Source organism: Lactuca virosa, chromosome 8 (genome assembly GCF_052849685.1).
Source record: "Lactuca virosa cultivar CGN04683 chromosome 8, Lactuca_virosa_CGN04683_v6, whole genome shotgun sequence".
NCBI classification, from domain to species: domain Eukaryota; kingdom Viridiplantae; phylum Streptophyta; class Magnoliopsida; order Asterales; family Asteraceae; genus Lactuca; species Lactuca virosa.
Window position 1 is genome coordinate 4,863,188 of NC_136433.1, and position 18,254 is coordinate 4,881,441.

The 18,254-nt window shown below is 42.0% G+C and overlaps 1 protein-coding gene across 1 annotated transcript; it reads left to right on the forward strand.

Moving 5' to 3' along the window:
• Window positions 1-1,750: 1,750 nt before the first annotated feature.
• LOC145129997 (uncharacterized) lies at window positions 1,751-5,423 on the forward strand. The gene is made up of 2 exons (XM_079064840.1): window positions 1,751-4,548; window positions 4,814-5,423. The coding sequence occupies exons 1-2, from the start codon at window positions 1,911-1,913 to the stop codon at window positions 5,209-5,211; spliced, it is 3,036 nt and encodes a 1,011-aa protein (XP_078920966.1). The 5' UTR covers window positions 1,751-1,910; the 3' UTR covers window positions 5,212-5,423.
• Window positions 5,424-18,254: the final 12,831 nt, after the last annotated feature.

Genomic DNA, 18,254 nt, shown 5'->3' on the forward strand with positions numbered 1-18,254 from the left:
AAGAAAATTGTTTATTTACAAATACTCAAGCAATTGTTGTTAGCGACGAAACCATGATAGAAACCACTTGATTCCAACGGATTAGTAGCAACGGATTTCCAACGGAAATTTCCATTTACGTAAAATAAATCTGAGCCTTGACGATACGGGCAATGTGTGGTCGCACACCCCACACATCCTTATGACGATGATAGATTAACTAAACTAACATATCATTTCAATAAATAGTTGAATGTATTTGTTCTACATTTTCTTGAGTAAGAACCTAAATAGAAAAATAGGCTACACTATAGATTGTTTAGTTGGTTTTTCAATTTCTTAGATGATTAATCATGAATAAAGATGAAATGCATGTTGATAAGAATATTTATCTGGAAGCCTCCACTAAGAGGGACTCAATGAGTGATGTTTTAATATCATGGGATCCCTTACCCACCCCATCTCGTAACATGGACAGATTCTTTCACATGAACACTATCAAAGCCAATACAACATATGCTTTAATAATATTAATTGACAAAGTGTACCATGTTCTACAATCACATTATCAATTATCTCTACTAATTTTTAAAATCAAACTGATATTTTATTTATTTCAAACTTTTCATACTTTTGTATCATCTAAAACCAATATCCGAAAAGATGTAATTTTGTAACATTGATTCTATTTTACTAAAAGCAAATAAGTGTGAAATCTAAATCTATAACCTTTTGGGAGAATCGACGCATGTGTTAGCAACTTAAATGATCATGATTGCTATTTTTTCTTGTGTAAAGATTTCGTTAAATAAAATTGTTCTTTTATTTTTTAAATATTTGTAAGGATTTGAAAAGCACTGGCCTTTTTATTCATTTCTTTGAAAAAAGTCGTTACAGGAATATTTTCACCGTGAAAGCAATTACCAAATTTCCGACTTTCACCATGAAAGTCAATTTCTCACACTCGATCAGTTTCAAGATGATGTTTATTTTATTTGAAGGTTAAACATTCTGGAAAAAAATCTGTAAATGACTTTAAAATAGAAGGTCAACCATTCTCAAATGACATTCTTAAAAACTTTTTCGTAGAATGTTTTATTTGTTTATCTATTTATTTATTTATCATTATTATCTTCTGTTAAAGAGTGAAAAGATTTAGTATTTTTACAGCATTTGGGACGATGATCGCAATAAATCACCGGTTCGTATTTCTTTGTCTGATCGATTATGTCTTCAGAACTGTTGGGAAGAACGTAAAAAAGGAACAACATGGTGTAATGTGAGGGGAGTAAAAAGACAAAAATTTGCTAATGTGAGGGGCTGATGTGGGCTTTTAACGGAGGGGGGAAGGGGAACGACGGTAACATGCACAAGGACCAAGTGTGATGCATTTTAAAACTTTGAGGATGAAAGATGCTAAAGTTTCAAAACATAGACTAAAAACTATGACAAAATACTAACCGCCTGAACCAAACTGTAATTTTCTCTGCTGATTAAAATTTAAACACGAAGATTACAGAAAAGTTAATCTCTATTTTAAGTTTTTACTCCATTTCTCTCACCAATCAACTTGATATGATTATATTATACGTGATTCTAATTATTAAAAAACATGAACATATATGGCTGGGTTTATGTTTCTATTTTTACATGATTCTAATTATTTTTTAGAACGGCTTTTCATTGCATAGATGGAACACCCTGCAAAATACAAGACCACCCTGGAGATGGACCCACTTTTTGAATAATTGATGTACCCTTATTAATCAATCATCACTCCCCTCCCTCACTCCATGAGAAGAACACGAACACCACCGATTTCCTTTCATCGTCCCCTCCGTCATCTCCTGTAAACCTGAGTCCCTGAGCCAACATGAGACTTGCCAATTAAATTCATCGCAATCATCATCCATACTCTTTCGTTTGCAGAAATGGAAGCCAATATGATCACCATTGGCCTCCTCCTTCTCCTTCCTCTTGTTTTTGCTGAGGGAGGAGTTTCCACTTCTGCACCCAATGATGAAATTTCGTCACTTCTCTCTATCAAATCCGCCATTGTCGATTCCTTAAGTTATCTCACAGACTGGAACTCCTCATCGTCTTCATCCCACTGCAACTGGACTGGAGTTTCATGCAATGATAATGGCTTTGTTGAAAGGCTTGATCTTTCAAACATGAATCTCACCGGAAACATTTCCGAGGATTTCCAAAACTTCCATCATCTTTCTTTCCTCAACATTTCCTCAAATGGGTTCACCACTACTCTCCCAAAATCACTCTCGAATCTCACTTCGCTCGTTACCATCGACGTTAGTCAAAACGATTTTGTCGGAGAATTCCCGGAAGGTTTCGGAATGGGAGCAACAAGCTTGAAAACCGTCAATGCATCCAGCAACAATTTTTCCGGGTTCCTCCCGGAGTATCTCGGAAACGCAACATCACTAGAGACACTTGATTTTCGTGGTAGTTTTTTCGTGGGGTCAATTCCGAAAAGTTTCAAGAGCCTGCAAAATTTGAAGTTTCTTGGGCTCTCCGGGAACAACCTCACCGGAAGCATTCCACCGGAGATTGGTCAGCTTTCTTCTTTGGAGGTTATCATTATTGGTTACAATGAATTTGAAGGCTCTATCCCGCCGGAGATCGGTAACCTTACCAATCTACAGTACCTGGACTTGGCAGTCGGAACACTCACCGGTGCAATCCCGCAAGAACTTGGTAGGCTTAAAAAGCTCACCACAGTTTACATCTATCAGAACAGATTCGAAGGCAAGATTCCTCCAGAAATCGGAAATCTTTCGTCGCTTGTTTATCTTGATCTCTCGGATAACCGTTTTTCCGGTGAGATCCCGGAAGAGATAGGTAATCTGAAAAGCTTAAAGTTATTGAATCTGATGTGTAATCAGCTAAATGGTTCCATTCCAAGTACCATTGGTGAGTTGCCAAATCTAGAAATACTAGAATTATGGAAGAACTCATTAACAGGTTCACTGCCGGTGAAACTTGGAATGAATTCGCCATTACAGTGGTTAGATGTTTCTACAAATATACTAACCGGCGAGATCCCGGCTGGTTTGTGTGATTCCGGGAACCTCACCAAACTCATTCTCTTCAACAACTCGTTTTCCGGTCCTCTCCCGATTGGTCTGTCAACTTGTTCTTCATTAGTTCGAGTTCGCATCCAGAATAACCTCATTTCAGGTATGATTCCGGATGGGCTCGGTAACTTACCAGAACTACAACGATTAGAATTGGCACATAACAATTTCAGTGGCAAAATTCCTCATGATCTCACTTTATCAAGTTCTCTTTCGTTCATCGACGTTTCCTCAAATCATCTCGTATCAGGTTTGCCATACAGCATCTTGTCAATCCCGAATCTCCAAACCTTACTTGTTTCAAACAACTATTTAGACGGAGAAATACCGAGTCAGTTTCAAGACTCCCCGTCTTTATCTGTACTTGATCTCTCAAGCAACAGTTTCTCCGGGAAGATCCCTGAGAACATAGCTTCATGCCAGAAGCTAGTGAATTTGAATTTAAGCCGCAACCGATTGACGGGAGAGATCCCAACAACGGTGGCAAGTATGCCGATGCTATCCGTTCTTGATCTCTCAAACAACTCATTTGTCGGACGGATTCCAGAGACTTTTGGAAGCTCACCGGCGTTAGAAACTGTAAATCTCTCGTACAACAAGCTGGAAGGACCAGTCCCGAGTAACGGGATGCTAATGACGATAAACGCAAACGATCTTGTGGGAAACGACGGGCTTTGTGGAGGCATACTTAAGCCTTGTTCCCACACGCATACCAAGGATTCTACACGCAAGAAACTTCACCTTCGTCATGCCATTTTTGGATTCGTTTTTGGTGTTTGTGTGATTATTAGTGTTGGAATCTTGGTGTTAATAGGTCGGTGGCTTTACCAGAGATGGTTTTTATATGGTTTTTTCGACGGGTGGCTTATGAAGACCAGTAAGGAATGGCCATGGAGGCTCGTTGCATTCCAAAGACTTAACTTCACAAGTGCAGATATCATGGCGAGCATCAAAGAATCAAATGTCATCGGAATGGGTGGAAGTGGGGTGGTGTACAAGGCCACCACCCACCATCCACCGCATTCCACCGTTGCAGTCAAGAAACTATGGCGGTCAGAGCCGGATATAGAAAACGGTGACGACCTGTTTGTAGAGGTGAATCTTCTTGGCCGATTAAGGCATCGAAACATAGTGAGGTTATTAGGGTACCTCCACAATGAAGCTGATGTCATGATGGTCTACGAGTATATGCCTAACGGGAACCTCGGGCAGACGTTACACGGGAAGCAATCGGGCAGAATGTTGGTCGATTGGGTCTCGAGATATAATGTTGCTTTAGGTGTTGCTCACGGGTTGGCTTACCTTCACCATGATTGTCACCCGCCCATCATTCACCGTGATGTCAAATCCAACAACATTCTTTTAGATGCGGATCTCGAGGCACGGATCGCAGATTTCGGATTGGCGAGGACAATGGTTCGAAAGAACGAGACTGTCTCAATGGTGGCCGGATCTTACGGATATATAGCTCCCGGTTGGTTCCTTTATCTCCTATCCTTTGGGGTTTATTCTTTTAAACATAACGAGCTTTGTGTTAAACATTTAATCTGGAAAAATATACATGACTCTTAAAGATCAGACGACACTTCCTGATCTTAAAAGATCAGACCGGTCCGGTCCAAGCCAGCCTGACTTGGACCGGTTGTGGTCAGATTGGACTATAGACTGATCCATGTGCACCTCTACTTGCTATATATCATGAATTCAAGTAATTAATCTTGTTGTTAAATGTCTTGTAGAATACGGCTACACCTTGAAGGTGGATGAGAAAAGCGACATATACAGTTTCGGGGTGGTTCTTTTGGAGTTGTTAACAGGGAAACAACCATTGGAGCCATCGTTTGGTGAGTCGATTGATATTGTGGAATGGGTCCGAGGTCGGATGAATCGTCGAGACTTGGAAGGTATATTGGATCAAGAAATAGCAGGGGAATGTAATTATGTGCAAGAAGAAATGCTTCTGGTGCTAAGAATTGCACTTTTGTGCACTGCCAAGTTACCAAAAGATAGGCCTTCAATGAGAGATGTGATCACAATGCTTGGAGAGGCAAAGCCAAGAAGGAAAAGTGTTTGTAATGATCTTGGTGCCAAAGAGAAACCCATTTTCAACAACTCACCGGTTATTGGTCTTTTGTAAGTTGGAATGTGAAAAGGGTAAATAGTTGAGTTTGTTATATTAAATAGTTGAGTTTGTGACATTGAAAGTTGAAACAAACTTTGTGTAGTACGCATTGTATTATGTACAAATTTCTGAATTCTTTTTCTATGCTCATGAATGAATCGTATAGCAAGAGCACAAGAAAGCAGTTAGCACGAAATGGAAAGAAACGAGAAAATCTTTAATTTGTATTCTGTGTATTTTCTTTTAAACTAGATCCAGTGACATATGTGAACTATTTATGCAAGAGATACAGTTTAATGAGATGTTATTATGTTAAACAACATCAACTACATCTGGAATATTCCCTTACATCCCTCTGTGAAATCTATCAAATCATCGAGCACCAATAGGACATACCAAACTACTAGATATTATGCTAGCACATGGTCATGAATGAAGAGTAGATACAGGATTGGTTGCAACTTGCAAGGCATATAGCTTTAATGTTGTCACATCAAGGCGTTGGTACACAAGATAAAAGAGTCCGACGCTCTGGATAAGAGAAAAGCATATCTCAGTGGGAAAAGGGTAAGGGCAGGATACTGAGTTGGCATTGGCAAACCAGAGTATAACAAAAAAAAAAAAAAAAAAAATTGTCTACATCTAGCAATTTAAAGGTAATGATAATCTACTGTCTATTATGATAAATAAAGATAATTTTGCCACATGTGAATCTCTAATCAGTTTCGACACTTGTCATTTTGTGATATCTTTTAAAGAAATAATATCCACATGTCAATTTATGTTTTTTTTCAATTTTTAAAATTAAAAAGCCACATAATACTTATATTTATATATGTAAACTATCAAATGTAATAAATATTATACTAAATTGCAATTAATATGTTTCTTATTTCAAAATTTCATTCTTTAATTCAAAATTTTATTTTAAAAAATACTTATTATTTACATTTTAATATTTTATTTTTTTATAATACACGAGTTTTACACCTAGTTGTTATAAAATATAAACAAAGTTAAGTTCTATACAATCTTAATAAAAAATTAGTTAATTATAAAAAGTAATTTATAAAAGTTATCATATTTGGAGAATATTTATACCCCAAAGACAATTTTTTTTTCAATGGTTAATGTCATAAAATTCGTTATTTATATGTAATCGCTATTGTGTGGGCATTAGCGGCGACATGTAACGCGTCAATTACATGTCGCCGCTAATGTCTTGTGTCGTCGCTAAAGGCATCGCCGCTAGTGCCCATCTTTCTTGTAGTGTACCACTAAAAAATAATTATCTTACTTATGTAAACTAACAAAAGAGAATTGGGGTTTTCATATTGATAGTAATAAATGTTACAAAAGAGAAAGCTAGAGAAAACAATATAAATAGAGAGAACAATGGACTACGGTTTGCTAAAGGGCTAAACAAGACCCAAAACACAAAATGAGCCCAAACAATCTATTAGGCTAACATATTCCTTCAAACTCATAATGCGGCGTCAATAAGCATTGAGAGTTTGTCAGATAAAAACTGAAAGTGATAAGCAGTCAAAACCTTTGTAAACATATCAACAATCTGTAGGGTTGATGGAATATGTGGCAAAGAAATGGTCTCAAGTTGAAGATGATGATGAATGAAATGACAATCAATCTTTATATGCTTTGTCCGCTCATGAGAAACCAAATCCTTGGCATTATGTATCGCACTTTTGTTGTCACACTGCAAGGGAGTGGGTTGAGAAGTATCAACTCCTATTTTAGCAAGAAGCCAACGTAGCCAAATAATCTCACAAGTGGTGACGACCATAGCTCGATACTCAGCTTCGGTAGAGGACCGAGAGACAACATTTTGTTTCTTACTCTTATAAAAAATCAATGAATCTCCAAGGAAGATGCAAAACCCTGTGGTGGATTTGCAATCATGAGAATCACTATCCTAATTAGCATCTGTAACACCTGGTTTGAATTGGAAAGGATTTGAGCATGGACTCGGCGAGTGGGAAGCTCAACTCGTCGAGTAGGGTCGTATTTCAGGGGCACGAATCGGAAGTGACTCGGCGAGTCAGAAGACTGACTCGACGAGTCAGGGCTATTTAATGAAAAACCCTAATTTTGGGGTTTGCCCCTATATAAGCCTCATTAAACACTCTTGTAGCCTCCCTTAACATCATAAGAGACTGTGTACGGCCGCAAACTCCCTGGTGTATGAAGTGTGTGCATTTGAGATCTTGACTTTGGGAATTTGTGAAGGAATCCAAGCTTGGAGAAGAAGAATCAAGGGGAAAACACTGGATCTAGCATCTAGTTCGTCTTGGGCATCAAATTGAGGTATGAATCTGTTACCTTAAGCCTATATTCTAATTGGGAGTTCATGACCAAACTTTGAGGAAATGGAAGCAAGCCTAGATCTGGACCTATCACAAGGGTATGGTTCCAGATCTGAAGCTCACTAGGTCCCAAATATCATAAAGTTGCATGCTTTATAAGCTTATTCCCTCCTCATGAATGAAAACCTTGTTGGAGGATTAGTTTTGGTGTTTACGGTTATGAAAGGCCCTACATGCACGTAAAGTTTGTAACTTTACGTGAAATCTACAATAGGAGATGATGGATCTAAAGTTTGGGACCTTAAGTCCCACTTGAAAGGACCATAATCATGATGAACTTTGGGGGACTCGACGAGTCGTGCAAGTGACTCGGCGAGTCTAGAGGGTTTTCTCGTTTACGGCCAAGGGTTTACGGCCAAGGGTGTACGGCCAAGGGTGTTCGGCCAGGGGTGTACGGTCAAGGGTGTTCGGCCAAGGGTTTACGGCCAAAGGTATACGGTTGGCGGTTTACGGTCTTAAACACCAAGGAACTCGACGAGTCCCTTGGGTGACTCGGCGAGTCGACGAGTCAAGCAAGGAACCCGACGAGTGAATGATTGTACTCGACGAGTCGAGGTCAATATGGACTGTTGACCTTGACTATAGACTTTGACTTTGACCAGGGTTGACCCTGGGGGTATTTATGGGACTATGCTGAGATATTTACTCATTGATTATAACAGTTTGGGAAGAGCAGCACAGGCATACCTGAATCGAGTTTTCCAGTTCAGCGTTTGAGAGGTGAGTCTTCTCACCATACCAATGGGTCTAAGGCACCAAGGCCGGCCCATTTTGTGATAGTTGGTTTACTTGTTATGTAGAGGTGTGATATGTATTTGTGCATGATATGTGGTAGAGATAGCCCTTGTGGCTAACGGTAGAGATAGCCGTATGGCTAATGGTAGAGACGGCCTTATGGCCAATGGTAGAGACAACCTTTATGGCTGATGGTAGAGATAGCCTTTGTGGCTAACGGTAGAGATAGCTTCATGGCTAATTGACATGTGATATGTGGTAGAGGTAGCTCTATAGCTAATATGATATGTGTTTTGTGTGGGGTATGCTCTGGGGGACTCACTAAGCTTTCAACTTACCGTTTGAGGATTTGTTTCAGGTACATCGGAGTCCAAGGGTAAAGGCAAGGCGTGATGATGCGGCGTGCACTCTATCTCTCTTTTCCAATCTGATTTGGGGGACACTTTGATGTTTTGAAAATAATAATGTTGTAATGTTGATGGTTTTGAAAACAATTATTGGAATCTTTATGTTTTATGAAAATGGTTGACTAATTAAAAATGAAAATTTTCTTTGTAAAATTTGGGTCGTTACAAGTTGGTATCAGAGCCTTGGTTTGAGGGATTCGGGCATACTCTCGGGTGTGTCAGGCTTCAAACTAAGGAAAGGGTGAATTTGTTTTCATAAATAACATAAAAAGCTTTTGAAAGAAGGAAAAGATGAGATTGCAACGCGCGTGATCAGCCGAGCCAAGTAAGTATATCCCCAATATGCTAGTCATGCTATTTTGATATTTGAACTTGGATGATCGTATGGAATTTGCTATGTGTATGCTTTTAAAATTATATACGGTTAGGAGCTTATAGCCTTAGAATGATCAATTTGGCCTTACTTCCTGTTCCTTGTTTAGTTGTGGTCCTAGGGTAGAATCTTTTATTCGAAAGTCTATTTTATCCTCTTTTGTGTATAATTTGCATGCATGAAGGCAACCTGTGATGATTGGTCTGTTTGATGTGGGTAGAGGAAATCTTAGAACAGTCTAGGATGTAGGTTACGCGGTGGTTGGTAGTATATGGTTTATTTGGGACGAATTGGAATTATCAAGTCGAGCCTTGGGGAAAGGTACAGGTAGGGGTGAAAGGTAGTATTGGGCCCGTACTACTGGAAGCACAGGACCTGTACCCAAGCCAATGTTAGATCCGACAACTTCAAGGAGGGCCGGTGTGGAGAGATCCGTTTTATGAGAATCCTGATCGTTATGATTTATGATATTTCAGTTCAGCATGGTAGTGACACGTTTCGGGGCGGGAGGATCAGGATCGGGATCTGGATCCGGGAATAGATCGGGGGACACCACAGACGGCATAGATGAGAGGCTGCGTGAGCTTATTGCAGCCGAGGTTACTAGGGGCATCCTTGATGCTACCCCAGTCATTTTTGGGACGATCAAGGAGGGCATAATGGAGATCATGGAGGAGAGACTCAGATCATTCAAGACTGAGATTGTTGCGGGTCAGTTGGGGGCCCGAACTCCCTCGTTTCGGGAGTTCAAGGCGTGTGGGGCGCCAGAGTTTTTCGGGGTCAGGGACCCCATTGTCAGTCGACGCTGGGTGGCGGATATCGAAAACGCCCATCGCACGAGTTCTTTCCCGGATGTGGCAAAGTTTGGGTTTGCTTCTTGTATGCTGAGAGACAGAGCCCGGGATTGGTGGTGCGAGGTTACCAGACAGGTGGGACCAGCCGGGGTGGCTGAGATAACGTGGGCCGAGTTTGTTCAGCGATTTGATCTAGAGTTTGCACCACCCATTGAGGTGCAACGTTTAGTGCGAGAGTTTCATGATTTGCAGCAGACCACCGAGACTATGGCGGAAATCACCGCCAAGTTTCGAGAATGAGCTTTGTTGATTCCGCAATACGCTACCGATGAGGAAATAAGGCGGACCCGATATCATTCCATGCTGAGGGACAATATTCAGGAGTTTGTGAGCTTTATGGGGTGTAAGACCCTAAATGAAATGGTGGAGAAGGCCTGGGAACGGGAAATGGAGTTGGAATCCCGCACGAAGCGGAAGCCTGAGCAGGCTCAGGCAGTAGTAGGACAAGCTAAGAAGCCTAAGACGTCAGACGCTTCCAGCAAGGGTCAGCAGGGTCGGAGCCTATGTGCCAAGTGTAGTCGGGTACATAATGGAGCTTGTCGTATCGCAGGTTCGGGATGTTATGCATGTGGCCAACAGGGCCATATGAGCAGGGACTGCCCCGTGAAGGGCTTAATCTGTTTTCACTACAACCAGACCGGCCATAAGCGGGTCAACTGTCCGAAGTTGCAGGGAGGAGGAGGAGAGGTGGTGGCGCCTGCGCCCGCCACAATGAGGATTACCGATGGACGCCCTGCTAAGGCGGAAGCTCCAGCAGTGAAGAGCCGTGCATTTCAGCTGACTACCGAAGAGGCACGCGCAGCACCAGACGTTGTGGCTGGTACGTGATTATTCTTCCCTGCTCTATGTATCTGTTTTGCTTATATGTATTATATGCTTTTATAGGGACCTTTTTGGTCAATGGTATGACTGCTCATGTCTTGTTTGATTCGGGTGCAACCCGATCGTTCGTATCTCTTGCGCTTAGCAAGAAGTTCCGGGAAGCGCCGGGAACTTTGGATTCCCCGCTCGAGGTAGAGATTGCGGATGACCGCACCGTTAGTGCTACGAGGGTATATCGGGACTGTGTCCTGAATGTACTTGGTGAGAGATTTCGATTCGACCTAGTCCTGATACCGTTGCGAGGGCTGAAGGTGATTATCAGAATGAATTGGTTGGGGGCCAACGGGGCCATGATTGACTGCGAGCATCAGTTGGTGAGGGTTCGAACCCCAAGTGGGGGAGAACTGGTGATACATGGTGATAGGGCATCGCAGGGATTGACCCGCTATTCGGCTGCAAGGGCTAGGAGGTTCCTGCAGCAGGGTTGTACGTGATTTTTGGCATATATCTCGGATACAAGGGTAGAGATCACGAAGGATGTAGGCAGTGTGCCCGTTGTTCAGGACTTTCGGGACATTTTCCCCGAAGAGTTACTAGGGGTGCCTCTGAAGAGGCAGGTGGAATTTCTCATAGATTTGGTGCCGGGTGCCGCTCCGATAGCAAAGGCACCATATCGATTGGCACCACCTGAGATGCAAGAGTTATCTACACAGCTTTAGGAGCTGTTAGACTGAGGGCTCATTCGTCCGAGTAGTTCCCCGTGGAGAGCACCGATCCTCTTCGTGAAAAAGAAGGATGGATCCCACAGGATGTATATCGATTATAGAGAGCTAAACAAGCTAACGGTGAAGAACCGTTATCCGTTGCCAAGGATCGATGATTTGTTCGATCAGTTGCAGGGTGCATCTTGGTTTTATTGATCTTCGGTCGGGATACCATCAGATGAGGATTCGGGATGAGGATATATCGAAGACGGCTTTCAGGACTCGGTATGGGAATTATGAGTTTGTAGTGATGTCATTTGGGCTCACCAATGCCCCAGCAGCGTTCATGGACCTTATGAATAAGGTGTGTAGACCGATGCTGGATCGGTCGGTGATCGTTTTCATTGATGATATCTTGGTCTATTCTAAGACCAAGGAGCAGCATGAACAACACTTAAGGGAGGTGCTGGAGACCCTAAAGGTGGAGAGGTTGTATGCCAAGTTCTCCAAATGTGATTTCTGGCTGCGAGAGGTACAATTCTTGGGGCATATCATCAATCAGGAGGGTATTTCGGTTGATCCAGCCAAGGTTGAGGCTGTGATGCGGTGGGAAGTACCGAAGAATACATCAGAGATTCGTAGCTTCTTGGGTTTAGTGGGTTATTATCGGAGATTTATTCAGGACTTCTCCAAGATTTTTGTGCCATTGAAACGACTAACCAAGAAGAATGTGACATTTCGGTGAGGTACGGATCAGCAGTTGGCCTTCGAGACTTTGAGGCGGAAATTGTGCGAGGCTCCGATCCTTGTTTTACCAGAGGGATTAGATGATCTGGTGGTGTACTGTGACGCATCGATTTCAGGGTTAGGTGCGGTACTGATGCAAAGAGGGCACGTGATAGCATATGCCTCGCGACAACTGAAGCCTCATGAGGCAAATTACCCTACTCACGATTTGCAACTGGGGGCAGTGGTGTTTTCCCTCAAGATTTGGAGGCATTACTTGTATGGAGTGCGGTGCACCATTTACACCGACCACAAGAGTCTGAAGTATTTGATGGACCAACGATTCCTCAACATGCGACATAGAAGGTGCTTGGACGTGCTAAAAGACTATGATTGCGAGATTCTATACCACCCAGGGAAGGCCAACGTAGTGGCCGACGCTTTGAGCCGTAAGACGACAGGTTCCCCGATTGGGGATGTGTGTTTGAGGATGACAGTGATCTCTCCATTGTTGGAGATGATCAAAGAGGCTCAGGTTGAGGGAGTGAAGAAAAAGAATTGGAAGGTAGAAAGGATCCGAGGGCAGTATCCTTTGTTTGTTAAGGATAGTCGAGGCCTATTGACGCAGTGTGGTCGGGTGTGGGTACCGACGACTGGGGGAGTGAGACAAAAGATATTGGAGGAAGCGCATAAGCCCAGGTTCTCTATACATCCAGGAGCTACAAAAATGTATAGGGACTTGAGGCTGAGTTATTGGTGGCCATGCATGAAGCGGGAAATTGCGTGGTTTGTAGAGCGGTGTTTGACCTGCAGGAAGGTCAAGGCCGAGCATCAGCGGCCTTATGGTAAGGTCCAGCCGCTACCCATTCCCATGTGGAAGTGGGAGGAGATCACGTTGGACTTCATTACAAAGTTTCCAAGGACGTCGAGGGGTGTGGATTCCATATGGGTGATTGTGGATAGACTAACGAAGAGTGCCCATTTCATTCCGATATCAGAATGTATATCCGCTGAGAAGTTGGCGGATATTTACGTGCGTGAGGTAGTGGCTAGACATGGGGTTCCTGTGTCGGTAGTCTCTGATCGTGATGTTCGGTTCACATCCAGGTTCTGGAAGAAATTCCACGAGGAGTTGGGCACTCAGCTACATTTTAGCACGGCGTACCACCCCCAGACCGACGGTCAGAATGAGAGAACGATCCAGACACTGGAGGATATGATGCGGGCATGTGTGTTGGATTTTGGAGGGAGTTAGGATACGTATCTCCCACTGGCAGAGTTTTCATACAATAACAGTTATCATGCCAGTATCGATCGAGCTCCGTTTGAGATGTTATATGGTAGGAGGTGTAGGGCCCCGGTTTGTTGGGATGAGGTTGGACATCGGGTCATGGGAAGCACTGAAGTAGTGCTCAAGACTACTGGGTTGATTCAGCAGGTGCGCGACCGGTTGCGGGTCGCGCAGAGCCGTCAGAAAAGCTATGCCGACCGACGGCGATCAGATCTTGAGTTTCAGGTGGGGGATTTCGTGTTGCTGAAGGTGTCGCCCTGGAAAGGGATCATCAGGTTTTGGAAGATGGGCAAGTTGGGGCCTCGGTATATAGGCCCGTTCAGGATCACGGCCCGGGTGGGCAAAGTAGCATATCGCTTGAATGTGCCAGAGGAGCTTAGCCAGATTCACAACACGTTCCATGTGTCGCAACTTCGGAAGTGTGTCACAGACGAGGCTGCAATTGTCTTATTGGGTGATACCCAGGTGGATGAGAGCTTGAACTACATCGAAAAGCCCGTTGCCATCTTGGATAGGAAGACGAAGGCTCTACAGAATAAGGAAGTAACACTGGTGAAAGTGCAATGGCAACATCGGAAGGGCTCCGAATGGACTTGGGAACCGGAAGAGGAGATGAGAGATCATTACCCTAATTTGTTTGAGTCAGCAGACTTCGAGGACGAAGTATAGTTCAAGTGGGGGAGGCTTGTAACACCTGGTTTGAATTGGAAAGGATTTGAGCATGGACTCGGCGAGTTGGGAGCTCAACTCGTCGAGTAGGGTCGTATTTCAGGGGCACGAATCGGAAGTGACTCGGCGAGTCAGAAGGCTGACTCGACGAGTCAGGGTTGTTTAATGAAAAACCCTAATTTTGGGGTTTGCCCCTATATAAGCCTCATTAAACACTCTTGTAGCCTCCCTTAACATCATAAGAGACTGTGTACGGCCACAAACTCCCTGGTGTGTGAAGTGTGTGCATTTGAGATCTTGACTTTGGGAATTTGTGAAGGAATCCAAGCTTGGAGAAGAATAATCAAGGGGAAAACACTGGATCTAGAATCTAGTTCGTCTTGGGCATCAAATTGAGGTATGAATCTGTTACCTTAAGCCTATATTCTAATTGGTAGTTCATGACCAAACTTTGAGGAAATGGAAGCAAGCCTAGATCTGGACCTATCACAAGGGTATGGTTCCAGATCTGAAGCTCACTAGGTCCCAAATATCATAAAGTTGCATGCTTTATAAGCTTATTCCCTCCTCATGAATGAAAACCTTGTTGGAGGATTAGTTTTGGTGTTTACGGTTATGAAAGGCCCTACATGCACGTAAAGTTTGTAACTTTACGTGAAATCTACAATAGGAGATGATGGATCTAAAGTTTGGGACCTTAAGTCCCACTTGAAAGGACCATAATCATGATGAACTTTGGGGGACTCGACGAGTCGTGCAAGTGACTCGGCGAGTCTAGAGGGTTTTCTCGTTTACGGCCAAGGGTTTACGACCAAGGTGTTGGATAAGGTGTCTAAGTCCATAACTATTTCTGGTATGTACTTGACCCGACCCGGCATGGTCCATTTGGGTTGCATGGCACCATGCAATTGGATAAACTAAAATGAGAGAAATAACACTTATGGTTTATTAATATATTATAAGTTCTAATATATTAATAATATTATTTAATTAGTTTGATCAAGAATTAATTTAGAATTAATTAAGTGATCAAAAGATAACTAATTAAATATATGGGTAGATTATGTAAATCTTCCATATCTTATATAGTGGGCTAAGAGGCTCCATGGATTATCAAGTTGGGTTCCACCCATAGGATGCTCCATGGATGCTCCATGGGAGTTACAAACCCATGGGTCATGGAAATGAAGAGTCATGACACATTAGGGTTTACATGGTGTAACCCTAGATGTGTCAACACTATATAAGAAACCCATTCTCCACCAAAATCGGACACACATAAGAAACAAGAGGGCTAGGCCGATTTTAGAAGTGTGTATTCTCTCTAAAGTCATTCCAAAAGCATTTGGTGTTGTGTGAAGCATTTGAGGCATCACACTTGGGGTGCTAGGCTCACAAGGTTTCAAGGATCATAAGCAACAACAAGGTAAGTTATTCTATCTTTCATGCAAGTTAAAATTTGTTCCCCATGTATGTTAGATAGGAATATAACCTTGAAATTCAACTTTACATGATAATTAGACAAACATAGATCCAAGGTTATTAGGGTTGCATGTACACTTAGGAAGTGTTAGAATGCTCAAAACCCATCAGTGGTATCAGAGACAGGTTCGTTTGTTGTTTTTTTTGTGTGTGCAAACAGCTTGAAAAAAAATCGTTTTTCTGTTTTCTGCTCGTATGAAAGTTTGCACATTTGTTGCTGGAAATGGACTAGAAACATTACCCTGAACTGTTTTGATGTTTTAAAGCTTGTTTTAGATGGTGTAATGTTTATGCTAATCCATTTACAATGGCAATTATTAAAATTACAAGTTTTTTTAAGTGTAATTTTTGATTCTTGAAAGTGTTCATATTCATGTTCTTGAACTTATGAAGATTAGATGATCATAGGAATTGTTTGTAACCTTCATGGTAGTTCAATTCATGATCATAATGTGTTTTAATGGAGTCCATAACTTGTCCTCAAGTTATGGAAACCAAAAGTCTCACTTTTATTAAAGCCATTAAAAGAACACAAGAGTTATAAAAATGAAGAGTCTTCATTTTTATTACTCAATTAATTCATAAGTTATAAGAAATGAAAAGTTTTGGAAGTTTACAAAACTTGCCCTCAAGTTTTGGAACATGTAAAGTCTTGATTAAAACTTTATTTCCAACCCTTAGAATTTTAAAAAGTTAAAATTCAACCCTTATACTTTATAATATTATAAGTTACTAATATATATATGTATAACAACAAGTCGTCTTACCGCTAGTACGCCTCATTCACGAAGCTGGTCTATAAGGGGGGTATAAGGTTGTTGCCTATAAAATGGCAACTTAATGGGTGTCCACTCTCACCCACCGCTTCCTTGATCTGTGGAGGGTCGTTAGCCGAACGGGTAAGACAAGGACTTATAAATTCTCATTAAAATTATGATGAATATTATAAAGTAACTAAATGCTTTTATTAAATTCCTAATCTTAGTTACTTTAGGAAAATGTGAATAAGGTGCTAATCCATGAAATTACACTTTACACTTTGTTTAAGTCGTTGGTGGAGCGTGTGTGGTTAACCGACACACTAACTTGGACTTAACAAGGTAAGTAAAGGGTGACTTAAGGTTTACCATAGCATCGGTGGAGCGTGTGTGGTTTACCGGCACATCGATTGAGTGATAAACCTTGAGGGTACCAAGTGATTTGCATGGTTACTTCACACCTCGTTTTGTGATCCTCGGTATCCCAGTCACAACACTTGGAGGGCACACTCGAGATTGAAACATGTCTTTGAAAAGTTCATTGAATCTCAAAAGAATCTAGGAATTTCTAAGAACCAATTAAAAACCTAATATTTATATTTCGTTTTTCATGGTGGAAATTGGTGAATCGTCATTCACCTACCTTTCAAAAATGTTATAGCTTGGATTACGGCATACCTCTTCTAAGTTATAATATATTGTGATTGGATCCTAGCCTTAATATTACATTTGGGTGTTTTATTAAGGACTCTCTTAATATCTAAACTAATCTTGTTCTCTTCTTTCAGATGTCTTCAAACAATGCTGCTTCTGGCTCTAATCCTAATGGCTCCTTTACCCTTATGAACTTGTGTGGGAAAGTCACTTTTGATGGATCCAACTTCAATGAATGGATCAGAAACATCAGGATGATTACCCGCTACGAGGACAAAGAATATGTCCTTGAAAAGGAGCTTAAGGAGATTGATGAGACCACTGCAACTCCCCAGGAGATCGCTGACTTCCGGGCACATGAAAGGGATGCTACAAAAGTGGCATGCATCATGTTGGCCACCATGACAGCGGAACTCCAAAAGTCCTATGAGGACTTCTACCCTTTTGAAATGCACCAAGATCTGATGGAAAGATACCATCAAAGTGCACGACAAGAGAGGTATGAAATCATATGCTCTATCATAACAACCATGATGAAGGACGGGGAATCCGTCACGAGCCACATGCAGAAAATGCAAAGGTATGTGGATCGGTTGCTGAAGCTTAATGTGAACTTCCCTGAGGAGCTTGCAATAGATATCATTTTGCACTCCTTACCATCGTGCTATGATCAATTCCGCATGACATATCACATGAATAAGGAAGAGGTCACACTCAGCAAACTTCAGGGACTCCTCAAGACCGCAGAAACAGGTCTTAAGGGTAAGTCGGTTGTTAACACTCCTACTCCAAACTCCACCCCGGTTTTGGCAATCGGGAAAGGTAGAGGGAAGAAGAGGAAGAGCTCTTCGAAGGGTACCAAGGCTAGGACCCTTGATGGCTCTTCTTCAAGTGGAACCAAGAAAGGTTTTGTCACTCTTTCTTCTGACCCTAAAGAGGCTGAATGCTTTTATTGCCATGAAAAGTCACATTGGAAGCGGAACTGCCCAAAGTACCAGCAAGATGTGAAGGATGGGAAAGTTAAACCCAACCATGCAGGTATTTACACTATCTTATCTAATAACTCACCCCATTCTAACTCTTGGGTCCTTGATACCGGTTGTGGTATTCATATCTGTTCTGATTTGCAGGGACTAAGAAGAAGTGAGAATGTGGAGCATGGAAGAATAAACTTAATCATGGGGAATAGGAAAGCTTTA